The 20226-nt window shown below is 51.8% G+C and overlaps 1 protein-coding gene across 1 annotated transcript in view; it reads left to right on the top strand.

Annotated features, from left to right (window-relative positions):
• Positions 1-20226, top strand: part of MLST8 (MTOR associated protein MLST8) — a 32326-nt gene that overhangs the window by 10169 nt on the left and 1931 nt on the right. The window contains exons 5-8 of the mRNA XM_075318287.1: positions 360-435; positions 18611-18763; positions 19512-19636; positions 19740-19903. Coding sequence (XP_075174402.1) covers positions 360-435; positions 18611-18763; positions 19512-19636; positions 19740-19903 — 518 coding nt within the window. The remainder of the gene's footprint in view (positions 1-359; positions 436-18610; positions 18764-19511; positions 19637-19739; positions 19904-20226) is intronic.

Genomic DNA, 20226 nt, shown 5'->3' with positions numbered 1-20226 from the left:
AGCCATACACGGCAGCCATATAGATGTGTAAATGCACCAGGTTCACACTGCACAAACCATTCTGAACTCCTTTGTGGCCAGGCCATTTTTATCCTTTTTATTTTTTAATAAAAGCAACATACTGTTGTATCTACGTCTGCCCTTTTATATTGTGCCGGGATTGTAATTTTCTCTAATCTGGGCTGTGTGGCTTTGTTACAGCCGTCCTCCGCTGGTGATTACGTGGACACAGTGGCACCAACCACCTAAATAGTTCTGACAAGTGAAAGTTTCCGGATTTATTTGACAATCCCTTTAATCACTTGCAACAACCACATTGACTCTTCTGATTTTCTTTAAATTTTATGTATTATTTTCAGGTCACGAAACCTTCAGTGTCAGCGAATCTTCCAAGTAAATGCTCCAATCAATTGTGTCGTTCTCCATCCCAACCAGGTAAGTGCTCCGTTGCGAGTCTTGTGGTATATTCACACCTTATTAAAGGGGCATTCCCCAGAGACTGAACAGTATACCCTATCCATGGGATAGAAGAGAACTTGCTCACTGCGGGGGATTAAGACAACAGGACTCTGTAAAGGCTTGTTCTTGGGATGGGTCAGACCCCTGCAGTTGTAATAAATGTTTAATATTCACAAACAGGAAAATCAACAAGGAAACTGTTATTATTGGTTGTGACGCCATAAAAAGTAGTATTGGCTGAACTGAGTCATGTGACTATTGCTGCTTTACGTTTGGCATTGCCATCTAGAGCAAGAGCATAGCCAGGTCCTGGGGTTCAGCGCTGCGGATTGTGCCCCCCAAGAGTCAGGTGCTGTAGTGGGAAATGCAGGGTACACTATGCAGTACTTTTTTTTTTTTTTTTTTTTTTATATACATGGACTACAGGAAAAAAATATTTATATGTTTTATGACTAAATATCGCCACTAAAATGGGACAGGACAGCCTCGCTTTACCGTTCTCTGTGCACAAAATCTGTCTTTTGTATCCTAAATAAAGCGGTGTTGAAATGGTTATCCAACAAACATTTATCACTAATATTCACCAATAGTAATAAATATATGAGCATTGGGATCTTCACCGATCACTAAAAGTGGTGGGCTGAGACCCCTGTTCTGGAAGCATTTGAATACAGCGGAGGTCATATTCATTTGCACTTTTTTTTTTTTTCTGTCTTCCACCTGTTTTTTATTCTTCTAATGTGTGCCTTTTTTTATATATACTGTGTGTGTGTGTGTGTGTGTGTGTGTGTGTGTGTGTGTGTGTGTGTGTATATGTATATGTATATACATATGAGATATATATATATATATATATATATATATATTTGTTTTATAAGACGCACCCCAAATTTAGACATAAAAAAGAAAAATGGGGTCCGTCTTATACTCCGGTGTTCTCTTACCGGAGGGGGGCAGCAGTGGTGGTGAAGCGGAGTCACAGGAGGCAGAGGTTGTGCTGGCAGGCGCGGCGGGTCAGTGGCAGCGGGGTCTGTGGTGGCCGGAGCCGCGGGGTCCGTGGTGGTGGCGGGTGAGCCATGCAGCAGGCCGTTGCAGTGATTGTCCCGGTTTAAATGATGGCGCCTGGAGCGGCGCATGCGCAGATGGAGCTCTCATTCAAGAGCTCCATCTGCGCACACGTCCGCGCACGGCGCCATCATTTCAAACTGGGACTGTGCACGCACTGGGTAACTTGCTGCACAGCCGCCCGCCCTGCACGCACAGAGTGGCAGCCAGCAGGTTGCCCGTCCACCCTGCGTGCAAGCGGCCGGGTACCTGTGCTTGTGTGCGGCAGCCGGGTACCTGTAGCTGTGTGCGGGAGGCAGCCGGGTGCCTGTGTGCGGGCGGCAGCCGGGTGCCTGTGTGCGGGCGGCAGCCGGGTGCCTGTGTGCGGGCGGCAGCCGGGTGCCTGTGTGCGGGCGGCAGCCGGGTGCCTGTGTGCGGGCGGCAGCCGGGTGCCTGTGTGCGGGCGGCAGCCGGGTGCCTGTGTGCGGGAGGCAGCCCGGTGCCTGTGTGCGGGAGGCAGCCCGGTGCCTGTGTGCGGGAGGCAGCCCGGTGCCTGTGTGCGGGAGGCAGCCCGGTGCCTGTGTGCGGGAGGCAGCCCGGTGCCTGTGTGCGGGAGGCAGCCCGGTGCCTGTGTGCGGGAGGCAGCCCGGTGCCTGTGTGCGGGAGGCAGCCGGGTGCCTGTGTGCGGGAGGCAGCCGGGTGCCTGTGTGCGGGCGGCAGCCGGGTGCCTGTGTGCGGGCGGCAGCCGGGTGCCTGTGTGCGGGCGGCAGCCGGGTGCCTGTGTGCGGGCGGCAGCCGGGTGCCTGTGTGCGGGCGGCAGCCGGGTGCCTGTGTGCGGGCGGCAGCCGGGTGCCTGTGTGCGGGCGGCAGCCGGGTGCCTGTCTGTGCGGGCTGCCGCCCACCGCACACGGGCACCCGGCTGCCGCCCGCACACGGCGCCCGAAAGCCGCCCGCACGCAAGCACAGGTACCCGGCCGCTTGCACGCAGCCACAGGCACCCGGCCGCCCGATCGCCGCAAAGACAGGACTCCTAGGTACCACTATATTCGGATTTTAAGACGCACCCCCCATTTTCCTTCCAAATTTTTGGGAGGAAAAGTGCGTCTTTTAATCCAAAAAATACGGTGTGTGTGTGTATATGTATGTGTGTGTATATATATATAAGGATTTTTGTGTACTCACCGTAAAATCTCTTTCTCTGAGTCTTCATTGGGGGACACAGGACCATGGGTTATGCTGCTGTCACTAGGAGGCTGACACTAAGTAGACATGAAAAGTTAGCTCCTCCCTAGCAGTATACACCCCGAGCCGGAGGCGGGCTCAGATCAGTTTGTGCAGAAGCAGTAGGAGGAGTACCCAAATCACCATACATAAAACAAAGTTACAACTAACTTAATGCAGCCGTGCGAACAGGTGGTCTATGAACATAAGACCATGAAAATGGCAGGCAAATGCAATGAAAACAACCAAAAAAAAACCAAGGAACCAAGCAGGGTGGGTGCTGTGTCCCCCAATGAAGACTCAGAGAAAGAGATTTTACGGTGAGTACACAAAAATCCTTCTTTCTCTATCGTTTCATTGGGGGACACAGGACCATGGGACGTCCAAAAGCAGTCCCTGGGTGGGAATACCGAAGCACCGCCGCAGGGAAGAAAAAACCAAAAAAAAACAACGACCTCCCCCGGCGGGCATACACTACGACTGAATGTTGTCACCCTATTACAGGTGCGCAACTGCCGCCTGCAAAACCTTTCTCCCAAAAGCCGCATCTGCCGATGCTTGAGTGTGAACTTGGTAGAATCTGGTAAAGGTGTGCAGACTAGACCAAGTGGCGGCCTTGCAGACCTGATCGGCCGACGCCTGATGCCTAATCGCCCAAGAGGCTCCCACCGCTCGGGTAGAGTGAGCCCTTACCCCCCGAGGCGGAGACTTGTCCCGAATCCGATAAGCCTCAGATATGGCGGAACGGATCCATCTGGCAATTGTGGCCTTGGATGCCGCCTCACCCCTCTTGGGGCCCGAAGGAAGGACAAACAGACCATCCGACTTACGGAACGGCGCGGTCCTGGAGATGTAGATTCTAAGGGCGCGCACTAGGTCCAGGGTGTGCAGGGACCTCTCCAAGCTGTGGGAGGGTCCAGGACAAAAGGACGGAAGGACAATTTCTTCATTTAGATGAAACGGGGAGACCACCTTCGGAAGGAAGGAGGGATCTGGCCGGAGAACCACTTTATCCTGGTGAAAAACCAGAAAGGGTGCACGACAAGAAAGAGCTGCCAGTTCTGACGTCCTTCGAATAGAAGTGACGGCAACGAGGAACACTACCTTCCAAGATAGGTGAGAAAGGGAAGAATCTCGCAGAGGCTCGAATGGAGGACCCTGAAGGGACCCTAGGACTAGATTAAGGTCCCACGGTTCTAGAGGGCGACGATAAGGCGGGGCTAGGTGGGCAACTCCTTGGATGAAGGTCTTAACCTGCGGGCGAGAGGCCAGTGGCTTCTGAAAAAGAATTGCCAAAGCCGAAACCTGGCCTTTCAGTGTGGCTAGCGAGAGACCCGCATCTAGGCCTGACTGTAAGAATGCCAATAGTGAAGGAAGAGAGAAGGCGAGGGGAGAAGAAACGTTGTTCTCTTCGCACCACCTGAAGAAGACTTTCCACGTGCGGTAATAAATCTTTGAAGAAGAAGGCTTCCTGGCCTTAATCATTGTTTGTATCACTCTTGGAGCGAAACCAGCCTGAGCTAGAACCCAGGATTCAATGGCCAGGCCGTCAAACTTAGCACCCTTGAATTCTGATGGAAAAGGGGTCCCTGCTGAAGAAGATCGTGACGGTCTGGAAGGCGCCAAGGAGTGTCTGCGAGGAGCTGAGTGAGTTCTGCGAACCATGCTCGCCTGGGCCAGTCCGGAGCCACCAGGATTACTGGTATTCCTTCCGCCTTGATCTTCTTGAGGACCCTCGGAATTAGAGGAAGTGGAGGGAAGATGTACGGGAGACTGAACTGGCCCCATGGTAGGGTGAGTGCGTCGACTCCTAAAGCCAAGCTGTCGCGGCACCGCGCTACGAATTGCGGTACCTGACGGTTGAACCTGGAGGCCATTAGGTCTACATCTGGCACGCCCCATCTGCCGCAGATCTGGTTGAAGACTTCCTGATTGAGAGACCATTCGCCGGACGCGAGGCCTTCCCTGCTGAGGAAGTCCGCCGCCCAATTGTCCACGCCCGGGATGTGGACCGCTGAGATCAGAGAGTGATGACGCTCTGCCCAATGCAAAATCTTCCTGACTTCTCGCATCGCCCCGGCACTTCTTGTGCCTCCTTGGTGGTTGATGTACGCCACCGCCGTCGCATTGTCCGACTGGATCCTGACCGGGCAACCCTGAACTAGGTGCCGAAACTGCTGCAAGGCTAGCCGAATGGCCCTTATCTCCAGAATGTTGATCGGGAGAGAGCTCTCCCGCGGCGTCCAACGGCCCTGAGCTGTGTGATGGCGGAACACGGCTCCCCAGCCCTGGAGACTGGCATCGGTGGTCACTATTTTCCAGTGGAGCGGAAGGAATGACCTTCCTGATGTGAGATTGCGTTGATTGCTCCACCAGCTGAGTGAGTGTCGGGTCTCTGGCGAAAGAAGGATCCTGCGGTCCAGGGAAAAGGGAGACCTGTCCCATTCCTTCAGCAAGGCTAGTTGGAGGGGCCGGAGGTGGAACTGCGCAAAGGGAACGGCTTCCATTGCCGCTACCATACGCCCGAGGACTCGCATGCCGAACCTGATGGAAACTTGGCGCTGGCGCTGGAGAACGCGGATGCCTTGTTGCAGAGAGGAAATCTTCTCCTGTGTGAGGAAGACCCGACCTTGGGTGGTATCGAATACCATGCCTAAAAAGGTGATCCGCCGGCCCGGGGTCAGAGAGGACTTCTTTCGGTTGATCAGCCACCCTAACCGGGAGAGGGTGTCGATCGTGACCTGAACCCCCAGACGACAATCCTTGAACGACGAGCCTTTGATGAGCATATCGTCCAAGTACGGGATGACCATGACACCCCTGGAATGGAGGACGGACATGGCCGCCGCCATGATCTTCGTGAAGACCCTGGGAGCGGATGCGAGGCCGAAAGGAAGAGCCGTGAACTGGAAGTGATCCTCCGCTATCGCGAAGCGGAGGAACTGTTGGTGAGAGGTGGCTATAGGTATGTGAAGATAGGCGTCCCGAATATCCAGCGATGCCAGGAACTCGCCGATCTCCATGGACGCGATCACGGAGCGGAGTGACTCCATTCGAAACGGCCGCGACCTCACCGACCTGTTTAGCAGCTTTAGGTCGAGGACGGGGCGGGCAGACCCGTCTTTCTTGGGGACCACGAAAATGTTGGAATAGAACCCTCTGAAACGTTCTGCGGGGGGAACTGGCACCACGACTCCGGCTTGGAGGAGGGAGTCTACGGCGTGAAAAAACGCACGCGCTCGTGCGGGAGCTTCGGGAGGACGGGAAAGGAAAAAACGATTCGGCGGCCTTGAGTCGAATTCGATCTTGTAGCCAGATGTGATGATCTCCCTGACCCAGGCATCCGCGGTCAGGGGGATCCACACATGCTGGAAGCGCAACAGACGTCCTCCCACTAGTCCGGCGCTGGAGCGCGCCGACCGCGAGTCACTTGGAGGAGCGTCGGCTGAAAGCAGAAGAAGACTTCGTGGGCTGGCGGGGGCGTGAACGCCAGCTTGGATTGGTCTTGAATGACGGGGTCCGCCTGTCTCTCGGGGGAGAGCGGCTTTTTCGGGCTTGGGGAGGGGCATTGAAACTGCGAAAGGGGCGAAAACGAGAGGCGGGGCGCCGATTCAGGATGCGCTTGGGGCGCAGTTGGGGGAGAGATGTACTCTTTCCCCCCGTTGCATCGGAGATCAACTTGTCCAGTCTCTCTCCAAAAAGACGTTCCCCTAGGAAAGGCAGAGAAGTCAGCGACTTCTTAGAGGCCGCGTCCGCGTTCCAGGAACGGAGCCAGAGTGCTCGGCGGATGGCCACGTTGTTGCTGGCGGCCTGGGCCGCGCAATTGGCAGATGCCAGGGCTGCGTTGAGCAGGTACTCACCTGCGAGGGTAATCTGCGAGGAGATGAGGACCAGATCCGGATTGGCAGAAACTGCTCGGAGTCCGCAGCGTAGCGTGTCCGCCCAGGACATCAGTGCCTTCGCGACCCAAACCGAGGCAAAGGCTGGTGAGAGGGAAGTGCCCGCCGCCTCGAAGGCGGAACGGGCCAACCTGTCAATAGTACGGTCCGTGGGATCTTTGAGGGACGTACCGTCAGTGAGTGGAAGGACTGTGTGAGAGGATAGGTGGGAGATTGGGGGGTCGACCACAGGAGAGCCCGCCCAGTCCTTTTTAAGATCCTCTGGAAAAGGATAGTGTAGATTAATGTACCTGCTGCTGGTAAATACCTTGTCTGGCTGCTGTCTGTGGGTGCGCAGCAAGTCGGCAAATTCCGGATGTCCGCTGAAAGTGCTCTGGGGCCGCCTCATCCGCTTAAACGAGACCTGGGTGCTCTGAGAGGAGACAGGGTCTACTTGTACCTTTAGGGTCTGGTTCACTGCCTCCACCAGGCTATTCACCATACGCCGAATATCAGCCGCCTGCTCAGCGTCCTGCAGAGGTGCTGCATCGTCCTCATCATCGGAGCAGTCGGAAGGTTCCCGGGAGGAATGATGGGACGGACCTGGTGGTGAAGGTGAAACCTGCGAAGAGTCTGAAGACGAGACCTTACGGGTACGCTTCTGCGCAGCCGAGGAGGTCCCTGCAACGGGGCTTACTTGCTCCGGCGGCGGTAGCGTCGGGTCTGCGGGCGTCTGGGTAAGCGACGGCAGCAGGCGCAGTGCTTGCGCGATGGTCCGGGAAGCCTCAGAGAGGGACTCTACGGACTGGGACAGAGACGCTAGCCATGCGGGGGGAGGCGGGACGCAGGGGCCTGTGGCATCTGGCGCTGCGGTCTCAGTAGCGTCGGCCGAGGGGTCCTGCAGGTGCTGCGCGTTATCAGAGCAGACGGAGCATAGTGGCGCGTCCTGGCCTTGGGAAAACTTGGTTTTGCAGGAGGAGCATGCAAAGAATAAGGCAAAGGAGGCCTGCTTGGGACGGGTGGACTTAGTATTAGGCATGGTGAAAAGGATAAACTCTCCCTGGTGCTGCTAGGAAGGAGACAGGAGAGGGTTAACTCGTCCTTAAATTAAGGGAAAAACGCTGCCTAGTGAGGGTTGCTCCTGAGGAGCAGAGCTTACCCCGGTCCTGTGTGCCGCCCACCAGTCCAGCAGAGGGATCCTGGAGGATGGAGCTACCAGAGATGCGGTGCTATATGGAAAACGCCGGCGCTGCAGCTTCAGAGAAACAGCAATATGGCGAGGGGACGCTGGAGCAGGCTGGGGGAGGAGCGACGATTCGGCGCGAAGAAAACGAAAGTAACCGCCCTCACCATCAGCCAGGGGGCTGCAGGGTGGGGGGAGGCTGGGCCAGACAAACGCGGTCACAGCGCTGCGGCGGGGGGCGTGGCTAAGGTGCAAGCGCGGCTAGGCCGAGACCGGGGACTAAAGTTAGGGGCCGGCCGAGGAGGAGGGCAGGGAGAGGGAACGGTCCTACCTGACTCGGCGGCGGAGACCAGCGATGGAAACGGTGCAGGCAGGGCACCCAGCCCCTGCCTGTGAACGGTGCCCTCGCTCTAGGAGACTGCAGACTCCGGGAGAGAGCGTGTAAAAAGCAGGGAAGTGGACCTCATGATGGGGGAAGACGTCCCCAGCAGCAGAGAGCAGCGGTGAGGGCCCATCAAAACATAGCGCGCTGCCAATAATCCATCCCTGCTGAATGCCCCTGTAGGCCCATTGGGGTGATACCTCCGGGCGAATCAGGGGTGCCCACGACAAACCTGCCCACACGAACACCCCCGGGAGTGGTACCAGCGGGGGCGGACGGGGGAGAGGGCCCAAGATCTCAAACCCCTGCGACCCTGGGGAGTGGTACCGACAGGGCTGCGGAGTAAGAGTGACGAAAATACCTGCATAGAGAAAAAAGGACAGGTATGAGAGCGCTGAGCGGCGCCGAAATAAGAGAAAAAACGCAAAAAAAGCAAGTGGCTGAGGGGGCCGAGACGGCCCACATCAGCCTCCTACGACACTAAGCTAAAAACTGATCTGAGCCCGCCTCCGGCTCGGGGTGTATACTGCTAGGGAGGAGCTAACTTTTCATGTCTACTTAGTGTCAGCCTCCTAGTGACAGCAGCATAACCCATGGTCCTGTGTCCCCCAATGAAACGATAGAGAAATATATATATATATAATGTTGTTGTGTGTAGTTACCAAGTGTTTGTGTAGGGCGCTGTACATGTTCTGGGTGTTGTCTGGGTGTGGTGGGGGGTGAGAGCGGTGTTGTATGTGTGTTGCGTTGTTTGTGGAGCGCTGTGTGTCTGTAGCGTTGTGTGTGTGTGTGTGTGTGTGTGTGTTGCGCGGTTTGTGTGGGTGTGGTGTGTTTTGGGGGGAGGTATGTTTTGTGCAATGTGTGTGTTGCGCGGTATGTGCGTATATTTATGTATGCCGCGGTGTTTGTGTGTTGGGTGTTGTGTGTGTGCAGCGTTGTCTGTGTGTGTGGGTGTCTGTGTAGGGCGGTGTTTGTGGTTCCCAGTGTGTGTGTGTTGGGGGGAGGTGTGCACCTCCCATCGTGCTCCATCCGCCATGCTGCGCACCCCCCATCGTGCTCCATCCGCCATGCTGCGCACTCCCAAACGTGCTCCATCCACCATGCTGCGCACTCCCAAACGTGCTCCATCCCCCATGCTGCGCAGCCCCTATCGTGCTCCATCCCCCATGCTGCACCAGCATCAGCCTCTCTGCCCCCAGCATCAGCCTCTCTGCCCCCAGCATCAGCCTCTCTGCCCCCAGCATCAGCCTCTCTGCCCCCAGCATCAGCCTCTCTGCCCCCAGCATCAGCCTCTCTGCCCCCAGCATCAGCCTCTCTGCCCCCAGCATCAGCCTCTCTCCTCCCAGCATCAGCCTCTCTCCTCCCAGCATCAGCCTCTCTCCTCCCAGCATCAGCCTCTCTCCTCCCAGCATCAGCCTCTCTCCTCCCAGCATCAGCCTCTCTCCTCCCAGCATCAGCCTCTCTCCTCCCAGCATCAGCCTCTCTCCTCCCAGCATCAGCCTCTCTCCTCCCAGCATCAGCCTCTCTCCTCCCAGCATCAGCCTCTCTCCTCCCAGCCTCCCCCAGCATCAGCCTCTCTCCTCTCAGCCTCCCTCCTCCCAGCCTCCCCCAGCATCAGCCTCCCCCTAGCCTCCCCCAGCATCAGCCTCTCTCCTCCCAGCCTCCCCCAGCATCAGCCTCTCTCCTCCCAGCCTCCCCCAGCATCAGCCTCTCTCCTCTCAGCCTCCCCCAGCATCAGCCTCTCTCCTCTCAGCCTCCCCCAGCATCAGCCTACCCCAGCATCAGCCTACACCCTCCCAGCCTCCCCCAGCATCAGCCTCTCTCCTCCCAGCCTCCCCCAGCATCAGCCTCTCTCCTCCCAGCCTCCCCCAGCATCAGCCTCTCGCCTCCCAGCCTCCCCCAGCATCAGCCTCTCTCCTCCCAGCCTTCCCCAGGATCAGCCTCTCTCCTCCCAGCCTCCCCCAGCATCAGCCTCTCTCCTCCCAGCCTCCCCCAGCATCAGCCTCTCGCCTCCCAGCCTCCCCCAGCATCAGCCTCTCTCCTCCCAGCCTTCCCCAGGATCAGCCTCTCTCCTCCCAGCCTCCCCCAGCATGCCGTGCTCCTCTGCCGACACTCACAGATCCGATCGCATACACTCACACACACACACACACACACACACCCGATCGCATACACTCACACACACCCGATCGCATACACTCACACACACACTGACGATATTGCACATACGCGCTCACACTCACAACATCCGGAGATACCACATGCTTCTGGCCATGTGATCCTCTGGCAGGTCCTGGAAGTTCACTGCACAGTATCGCCGCCGAGAAGCAAGCGATATCCCAGGATGTTGTGAGTGTGTGGTTGCGATGTGATGTGTGTGTGAGAGTGAGTGTGATCTGATGTGTGTGTGTGTGTGTTGTTATGTGTGTGCGTGTGTATGTTCCGCCGCTGCAGGACCTTGATGCGCTGGTAACTATGCTACCATGGTTACCAACGTATCCCGTCCCCCGCTCGCACGGGAGCCCACACCAGCATACGGCGGCAAACCCAGTAATGCGAGGGTATGTGTCGGCTGGGTTGGCGGCGTACGCTGATGTGGGCTCCCGGGGGTACAGTACTCACCTGGGAGTCGTGGCTCCGTTTCGGTTCGGGGAATGCGTGCGGGGGGCGGGGCCAGAGCGAGCGTGCATTGTGTGAGGGGGGCGGGGCGTGGCAGAGTTGCCAATGCTGCAGGGTGCCGGGGCGAGAGGCCAATCCGTGTGGGGGGCGGAGCCTGGGCGAGCGGCCGGTCAATCCGCGTGTGCGGGCGGAGCCTGGGCGAGCGGCCAATCCGTACGGGGGGGCGGGGCCATGGCGAGCCCAGCGGCCAATCAGCTTTGTGTCACCGTAAGGACACAATTTTGGAGCAAGACAGACAGACAAAATAAGGCAAATATATATATATATATATATATATATATATATATATATATATATATATATATATATATATATATATATATATATATATATATATATATATATATATATATATATAATATTATTATATATATATATATTAGTACAGTTCAAAAGTTTGGGGTCACCCGCACAGTTTTGTCTTTTCAATGAAAAATCAGACTTTTTTATTTATCAAATGAGTTGTATAATGAATAGAGAATATCGTCCAGACAGTGACGAGGTTAGAAATAATGATTTTTACTTGAAATAATAGTTTTCTCTTCACACTTTGCTTTCGGCACAGAATGCTCCTTTGCACAATTCCAGCTTTGCAGAGCTTTGGCATTGTAGCTGTTAATTTGCGGAGGTAATCTGGAGATATTTCCCCCCATGCTCCCCCCCCGCCCCCCCCCCACTAGTTGGATTGGCTTGATGGGCACTTTTTGCACCATACGGTCAAGCTGCTCCCACAACAGCTCTGTAGGGTTGAGGTCTGGTGACTGGGCTGTCACTCCATTAAAGATAGACACCAGCTGCTGCTTCTTCCCTAAATAGTTCAGCATAATTTGGAGGTGGCTTTGGGTCATTGTCCTGTTGTAGTATGAAATTGGCTCCAATCAAGCGCTGTCCACAGGGTATGGCAGGACATTGCAAAATGGAGCCTTCCTTATTCAGAATCCCTTTTACCTTGTATAAATCTCCCACTTTACCAGCACCAAAGCAACCCCAAACCATCACATTATCTCCACCATGCTTGACAGAAGGCGTCAGGCAGTCTTCCAGCATCTTTTCAGTTGTTCTGCATCTCACAAATGTTCTTCTGTATGATCCAAACACCTCAAACGTCGCTTTGTCTGTCCATAACACATTTTTCCAATCTTCCTCTGTCTAGTGTCTGTGTTCTTTTGCCCATATTAATCTTTTCCTTTTATTAGCCAGTCTCAGATATGGCTTTTTCTTTGCCACTCTGCCCTGAAGGCCGGCATCCCGGAGTCGCCTCTTCACTGTAGACGATGACACTGGCGTTTTGCGGGTACTATTTAATGAAGCTGCCAGTTGAGGTCCTGTGAGGCGTGGATTTCTCACACTAGAGCCTCTAATGTCCTTGTCTTGTTCAGGGCTGTGGAGTCGGTAAGCCAAACCTTCAACTCCGACTCCTACATATATTGCTTATAGTTAGGCAAAAAATGTATTTTAGTACAATGTGAACATCAGACATTTAATAATTTTTATGATACAATAATCAATATATTTGGATAGAACATAAAATATATTTATTGGAATATAACTTTAGAACACAAAAAACTGTAATAAATTGTAAATATGTAATACACTATAATATACAGTAGATTACATATATATCGTGTGTGTATGTATATATATATATATATATATATATATATTACATAGTGTATTACATATTTACAATTTATTAGTTTTTTGTGTTCTAAAGTTGTATCCAATAAATATATTTTATGTTCTATCTAAATATCTTGATTATTGTATCATAAAAATAATTAAATGTCTGATGTTCACATTGTACTACAATAATTTTTTCACTTAAATATAAGCAATATACTAAATGTTATTAATTAGTAAAATATTCAGCACATTCTGCATTGCACTCCTGTCCCCCATTTATTATATATTTTAGGAGTCGGAGCATTTTATACCAACTCCACCAAAATGAGCTCCGACTCCACAGCCCTGGTCTTGTTGGTCAGTTGTGCAGCGCGGCCTCCCACTTCTCTTTCTACTCTGGTTAGAGCCTGTTTGTGCTTTCCTCTGGAGGGAGTAGTACACTATATATATATATATATATATATATATATATATATATATATATATATATATATATATATATATATATATATATATATATATATATATATATATATATATATATATATATATATATATATATATATATATATATATATATATATATTATAACACGCACACAAATTTGTACTTCAGTCCTTCCCTCCTGGAATGATTTTATTAATGTCTGAAAATGATTATTTTTATTATTTTTGGCTCAATTTTTTCTTCATTTTGGCGGGGCATACAACTTTTTGCTCCAAGAAGGGAAAAGACAAAAGCAAAGAGAATCTTTCTTTTTTTTTTTTTTTCTTGTGCTGCCCAGAATTAATAAACCGCCTATGGCATTTTTAAGAACACATTAGACTAATTTTGACTGCACCCACCGATATTGACGAGTCTGGCTGATGCTCTGTGTACGGGGGTGTCGGCTGACTGATCGTTGAAGAAGGTGTTGATCGGGCATGTCTGATGTTGGACGGCCGATCGCTTTGTTCTCCCAGAGATAAGTTGCCGGTGAGATGTCAGTCCTCAGTTTTCTCAGAGAACACAGGAGCCTTGGCCGAATAAGAGCTCCTGTGTATGGGGGAGACGGCTGAGCGAGCGCTCCTGTGTATGGGGGAGACGGCTGAGCGAGCGCTCCTGTGTATGGGGGAGACGGCGGAACGAGCGCTCCTGTGTATGGGGGAGACAGCGGAACGAGCGCTCCTGTGTATGGGGGAGACGGCTGAATGAGCGCTCCTGTGTATGGGGGAGACGGCTGAACGAGCGCTCCTGTGTATGGGGGAGACGGCTGAATGAGCGCTCCTGTGTATGGGGGAGACGGCTGAATGAGCGCTCCTGTGTATGGAGGAGACGGCTGAATGAGCGCTCCTGTGTATGGGGGAGACGGCGGAACGAGCGCTCCTGTGTATGGGGGAGACGGCGGAACGAGCGCTCCTGTGTATGGGGGAGACGGCTGAATGAGCGCTCCTGTGTATGGAGGAGACGGCTGAATGAGCGCTCCTGTGTATGGAGGAGACGGCTGAATGAGCGCTCCTGTGTATGGGGGAGACGGCTGAATGAGCGCTCCTGTGTATGGAGGAGACGGCTGAACGAGCGCTCCTGTGTATGGGGGAGACGGCTGAACGAGCGCTCCTGTGTATGGAGGAGACGGCTGAATGAGCGCTCCTGTGTATGGAGGAGACGGCTGAATGAGCGCTCCTGTGTATGGAGGAGACGGCTGAATGAGCGCTCCTGTGTATGGGGGAGACGGCTGAACGAGCGCTCCTGTGTATGGGGGAGACGGCTGAACGAGCGCTCCTGTGTATGGGGGAGACGGCTGAACGAGCGCTCCTGTGTATGGGGGAGACGGCTGAATGAGCGCTCCTGTGTATGGGGGAGACGGCTGAATGAGCACTCCTGTGTATGGAGGAGACGGCTGAACGAGCGCTCCTGTGTATGGAGGAGACGGCGGAACGAGCGCTCCTGTGTATGGAGGAGACGGCGGAACGAGCACTCCTGTGTATGGAGGAGACGGCTGAACGAGCGCTCCTGTGTATGGGGGAGACGGCGGAACGAGCGCTCCTGTGTATGGGGGAGACGGCTGAATGAGCGCTCCTGTGTATGGGGGGGGAGACGGCTGAACGAACGCTCCTGTGTATGGAGGAGACGGCTGGATGATCGGCCATCTGATATGGATGGGGGAGGGCGGATCAGGACAGGTCTTCATCCTCTGAAAGTGGACAGTCAGGTTTCCATTCACTGACAGCAAGCTGTGGAGTCTTAACCCCTTCTGCTGACCTTTACACCAGCTTTTGTCTCGGGTGCCGCCTGCGTGGTGTTACCCTATCTTATATATCTGGATGTGACGGCGGTCCCTCGGTACAGATCCGAGTCCCCCTTTCTTTCGACACGTGCACATTATGTTTTCGCGGCGCTGTGAAAGGTGTCCTTTAGTAAGATAAGCTGCCAGGTGTGTGCAGGCACCGGGCGTGCACCGGAGATAAGCCCCGAGACACAATGCCCCCTTGTTATTTGGGAGATTTCCCCTCATAAAAAGCTCTTTTGTGTCTGAGAAGAACAAAAATGTAATCCTGTCTCCGTGCCCCCGTCCGGCCCGGCGGGGAACTTCTCCTGCGGAGGTAGGACGTTGTGCCACCACACTATTTAAAGGGACGGTGACCAGGTTACAAGGCAAAAATAGTCAAATTATTATTCCCAACCGGTTTTCTGTGGATCGGTGATAACTTTCTGCGACCCCCAATAATCTCGAAAACTGGGATCTAAAATGCCCTGTTAAAATGGTGCAGCAGCAGCGAGAAACGGCTCCATTCATTGTCTATGGGACTACTGCAGACAGAGGAGCTCTGCACATTTTTTACATTGAGGGTTCCATTGGTCTTGCATTTTTCCTGCAAAGAGATGCAGAAATGGGGCAGATCTGCACCAAATCCTAATCCCTTCGAGGGTTGTCCGCGCGTTGAGAATTCTCTGGAGCCAGGAGTTGCAGGTCAGATTTGCATACATGCGGTCACATGCTGACTAGACGTGTGCAGCCTCGCTCAATACAAGTGAATTGAGCGATGCCTGATACGACTAGTTGGAATGTGGCCGGGAGTATGCAGCATTGCGTACTTAGTCACGTGACCGTTCAATCCCGGGATCGGAGAAAACTCACAGCACACCGTACACACTATGCGAATATTCACAAGTCTGCATCCACTCTAAGGGTGGCTTTACATGCTGCGATATCCGGCCCGATATCGCTAGCATGAGACCCGGCCCCATCATTTGTGCGCGATGGGCATATCGCTGCCCATCGCGCACCCCTGTCACACATACTTACCTGCCCTTTGACATCGCTGTGACCGGCGAACCGCCTCCTTTCACAGCGACGTCACAAATCAGCCGCCCAATGAAAGCTGAGGGGTGGAGATGAGCGGGACATAACATCCCGCCCACCTCCTTCCTTCCGCATTGTGGCCGAAGGCAGGTAAGGAGATGATCCTTGTTCCTGCGGCGTCACACGTAGCGATGCGTGCTGCCGCAGGGACGAGGATCAACTTCGCCCCTACGACAGCAGCGATAACTGGCAGTGGACCCCCCATGTCAGCGAGGAGCGATTTTTAGACGTTTTTGCAACGATCCAAAATCGCTCCTAGAAGTCACACGCTACGACATCGCTACTGCGGCCGGATGTGCGTCACAAAATCCGTGACCCCAACGAGATCGCTGTAGCGAAATCGTAGCGTGTAAAGCCCGCTTTAGGCCTGACAACCTCTTTAAAGTTTTATTCCCAGAGTGGCAATATTTTTTTGAAGTGCACAATACCTGCATGATTATTGTTAAGACCAACCCAAAATGCCCTTCTTCTATGTATGTTGTCTCTTTTACATCAACTATTGCATCAAGCTTCACAGAGCCGAATGGGCAGTCCTATTCTTATCTGCTAAAACTAAGTTTGCCAGGAGCACCCTGCTTCTCTTCAGTGCTGCAGGCCACTCACTCTTCCCCTCCTGTTTCTGCTTATAGAGGAGATCTCAACATTGAGCAATTTCTATTTATATGGATGAGTTAAACCATTACTGGTTTTGAATGAAGTGACAATTTACAAACTCTACATTTTATTGATGCTTTGTGAGGATCTTCAGAGCATGATCGTGCCTTTTTTCTGCTTGCATAGCTGAGCTGTGCTACAACCCAGCTGTTGGGGGTGTTTTATTAGACAGGGTCATGAGCTGCATCTGAGCATTAGAATTATTCTAGGATGGATCAAGTGACCTGCCGTGTTCCAGGGATATGTCCTGGTGTTGGTGACAGATATTAAAATATATATTATTTTTTTAATATATGGCGGCACAGTGGCTCAGTGGTTAGCACTGCAGTCTTGTAGTGGCTCAGTGGTTAGCACTGCAGTCTTGTGGTGGATCAGTGGTTAGCACTGCAGTCTTGTGTGGGCTCAGTGGTTAGCACTGCAGTCTTGTGTGGGCTCAGTGGTTAGCTCTGTAGTCTTGCGGTGGCTCAGTGGTTAGCACTGTAGTCTTGTGGTGGCTCAGTGGTTAGCACTTCAGTCTTGTGGTGGCTCAGTGGTTAGCACTGCAGTCTTGTGGTGGCTCAGTGGTTAGCACTGCAGTCTTGCAGCGCCAGGGTCCTGGGTTCAAATCCCACCAAGGACACTATCTGTAAGGAGTTTGTATGTTCTCCCCGTGTTTGCGTGGGTTTCCTCCGGGTTCTCCGGTTTCCTCCCACACTCCAAAGACATACAGATAGGGACTTTAGATTGTCAGCCCCAATGGGGACAGTGTTGCCAATGTATGTAAAGCGCTAAATATAGTATGGTAGTAAGGCCCAATGTTCACCATCCCAAATAGCCGTGGGAGAGGTAGAATGTTTTAAAGGGATTATTTGGATGGTACAATCGGCCCGAATGGATAACAGATAGCTGTGGGAGAGAGAGGAGTACAGGTTATGATGTGACCCTATAGTCGTGGGAGAGGTGAACAAGTACAATTAGATAAAGGATAGCCAACACACCGGGGTTACTTTTTACCAGCACTCTATTTAACTAGAAGTTCCAGAATGCAAAGTACAGAAAGGTTTTTTAATACGGTGACTGGAAGAGTCCAACCACAACCGGAGTGTATGGAAGTACATGTAATAAACATCATAACCAAGGGCTATAGGGTACCAGAAAGTACTTGTATTTAATGACCCAAGGTGTCAAATATGTATGCCAAGAGAACTTTGGGAGGCATATTATCAAGGGACATAAGGTGCAAGTGCATGAAGATAAAAAAATCCCAATAACATTAAAAGTATAGTGAAAAAATACCCACAGGTAAAAACAGCCACCAATGCTCCTTGAAGAAGCAACAATACCTCCACGAAACGTGCGTTGGTGGCGATCCCTCTCCTCTCTGGGTATGTGCATTATGTGATTGTTTTTCTTCACTCATTGCCAGTGGCTGTTTTTACCTGTGGGTATTTTTTTGGGATGTGAACATTGGGCCTTACTGCCATACTATATTTATTTTGGCTTTTCTAATATAATATTACCATCTGTTCACCTCTCCCACGGCTACTGGCACTCAAAATATTGTATCATCCTCGTCACATTGTATGCCCCCCTTTATTCAGTGGTAGTTGTTTTTAATCTATCTCTAATTGCTGTTTTGCCTGTGTCTTGTCTATAATAAACAATTTGTTTGCATATACACTCGATTGTTCCCCTTCTTCTGTGTATGTGTATTTCTGTGTATTTTATGTGTGTTTCCTGCCAGCGTTGAGAAACATGTGATGGTGTCTCCGCAGGCCTTCTTGCTTGGTATATATATATATGTGTGTGTGTATATATATATATATATATAGATAGAGAGAGAGAGAGAGAGAGATATATATAGATAGAGAGAGAGAGAGAGAGAGAGAGAGAGATATAGATATAGATAGAGAGATATATATATATATAGATAGAGATAAATATAGATAGATAGAGATATATATATATAGATAGATAGATAGATAGAGATATATATATATAGATAGATAGATAGATAGAGATATATATATATATATATATATATATATATATATATATATATATATATATATATAAATTTTAATTTACTTATTTGTTTTTTATTTATTTTTAATCATCTTTTTTCCCATTAATTAACTCCGGTGCTTATGTTTCGGCTCTCTCAGGCGGAGCTCATTGTGGGTGACCAGAGCGGAGCAATCCACATTTGGGACCTCAAAACCGATCAGAACGAGCAGCTGATTCCTGAAGCCGATGCCGCTGTCAATTGCGTCCACATAGATCCAGATGCCAGTTACATGGCCGCCGTGAACAGCTTTGTGAGTGCCGACGTGTACCTTTATGATTGGCGAGGGTCTGAACCCTGGGACCCTCACTGATTCTGTGAATGGAGGGAGAAAGGAATGCCTCCATTTTTAATGTTTCTGCCATTCATCTGGGCAGGGAAACGTAGCCGGCTCCATTCATTGGAAAGGAGTCCCCTGCACTGCGCTACAGCCTAGTGATGCGACATCAGATGGTGAAACCTCCATTACTGGCCCTAGGTCCTCGGCTAGCAAACACTGGGGTAGATGTAATATTCCATTCTTATCATCCCACCTTTCCAGGTGAATGGTTTCTTAGCTGCAATGTTTGCTAAAATTTGGGCCAAATGGTGACAGGGCCACATTCTTAAAGGGGTGGTCTCACCGGTGACAGGGCCACATTCTTAAAGGGGTGGTCTCACCGGTGACAGGGCCACATTCTTAAAGGGGTGGTCTCACCGGTGACAGGGCCACATTCTTAAAGGGGTGGTCTCACCGGTGACAGGGCCACATTCTTAAAGGGGTGGTCTCACCGCAGCAGATCACTGCCAGTACATTAGGTTTACATGTGTGGGTGGCTGCTTTCCTTATGTGGTGAGGGGTCTGGGGGTCCGGGAGCTGCTGACCCCCACCCCCGCTCTTCCCACTGAACACATGCATGCTCGGCCGAGCTCAGCGTGCACGTGTATGTGGGATCAGGATGATAGACTTGTGCCGTATGATGCGGCCGATGCGTGCAGATAACCTGGATACTTCTCTTTAGGGGAATTGCTTTGTCTGGAACCTGACGGGAGGCCTCGGGGAAGACCTCACCCAGCTCATCCCTAAGACAAAAATCCCTTCCCACAGTCGCTGCGCGCTCAGCTGCAAATTCAGCCCGGATTCCACGTGAGTGTGCGCTCAGCTGTCACTACATGGTGTCCTATACCCAGTATGAACGTCAGTGCATCAGTGCTTAGCAAATTTGGATGATCCCCGTTTTCCTTTCTAGGCTGCTGGCCACATGTTCAGCCGACCAGACCTGCAAAATATGGAGGACATCAAACTTCTCCCTGATGACGGAGCTGAGTATAAAGAGTAATAACCCAGGAGAGACGTCACGGGGCTGGATGTGGGACTGCGCCTTCTCAGGGGACTCGCAATACATTGTAACTGGTATGAATAGTCTTCTTCCTTACATATTTACCCCAGCATAGTAACTTACATCCTGTATTATACTTCAGAGCTGCACTCCCTATTCTGCTGGTGCAGTCACTGTGTACATACATTACATTACTTATCCTGAATTACCTCCTGTATTATACTCCAGAGCTGCACTCACTATTCTGCTAGTGCAGAATGTACACAGTGACTGCACCAGCAGAATAGTGAGTGTAGCTCTGGGGTATAGTATAGAATATAACTAGGGATCAGTATTGTATTATACTTCAGAGCTGCACTCACTATTCTGCTGGTGCAGTCACTGTGTACATACAGGA

Source organism: Anomaloglossus baeobatrachus, chromosome 7 (assembly GCF_048569485.1).
Source record: "Anomaloglossus baeobatrachus isolate aAnoBae1 chromosome 7, aAnoBae1.hap1, whole genome shotgun sequence".
NCBI classification, from domain to species: domain Eukaryota; kingdom Metazoa; phylum Chordata; class Amphibia; order Anura; family Aromobatidae; genus Anomaloglossus; species Anomaloglossus baeobatrachus.
Note: the sequence above shows the minus strand (reverse complement) of the source record. Positions and strands in the feature narration are given on the sequence as shown.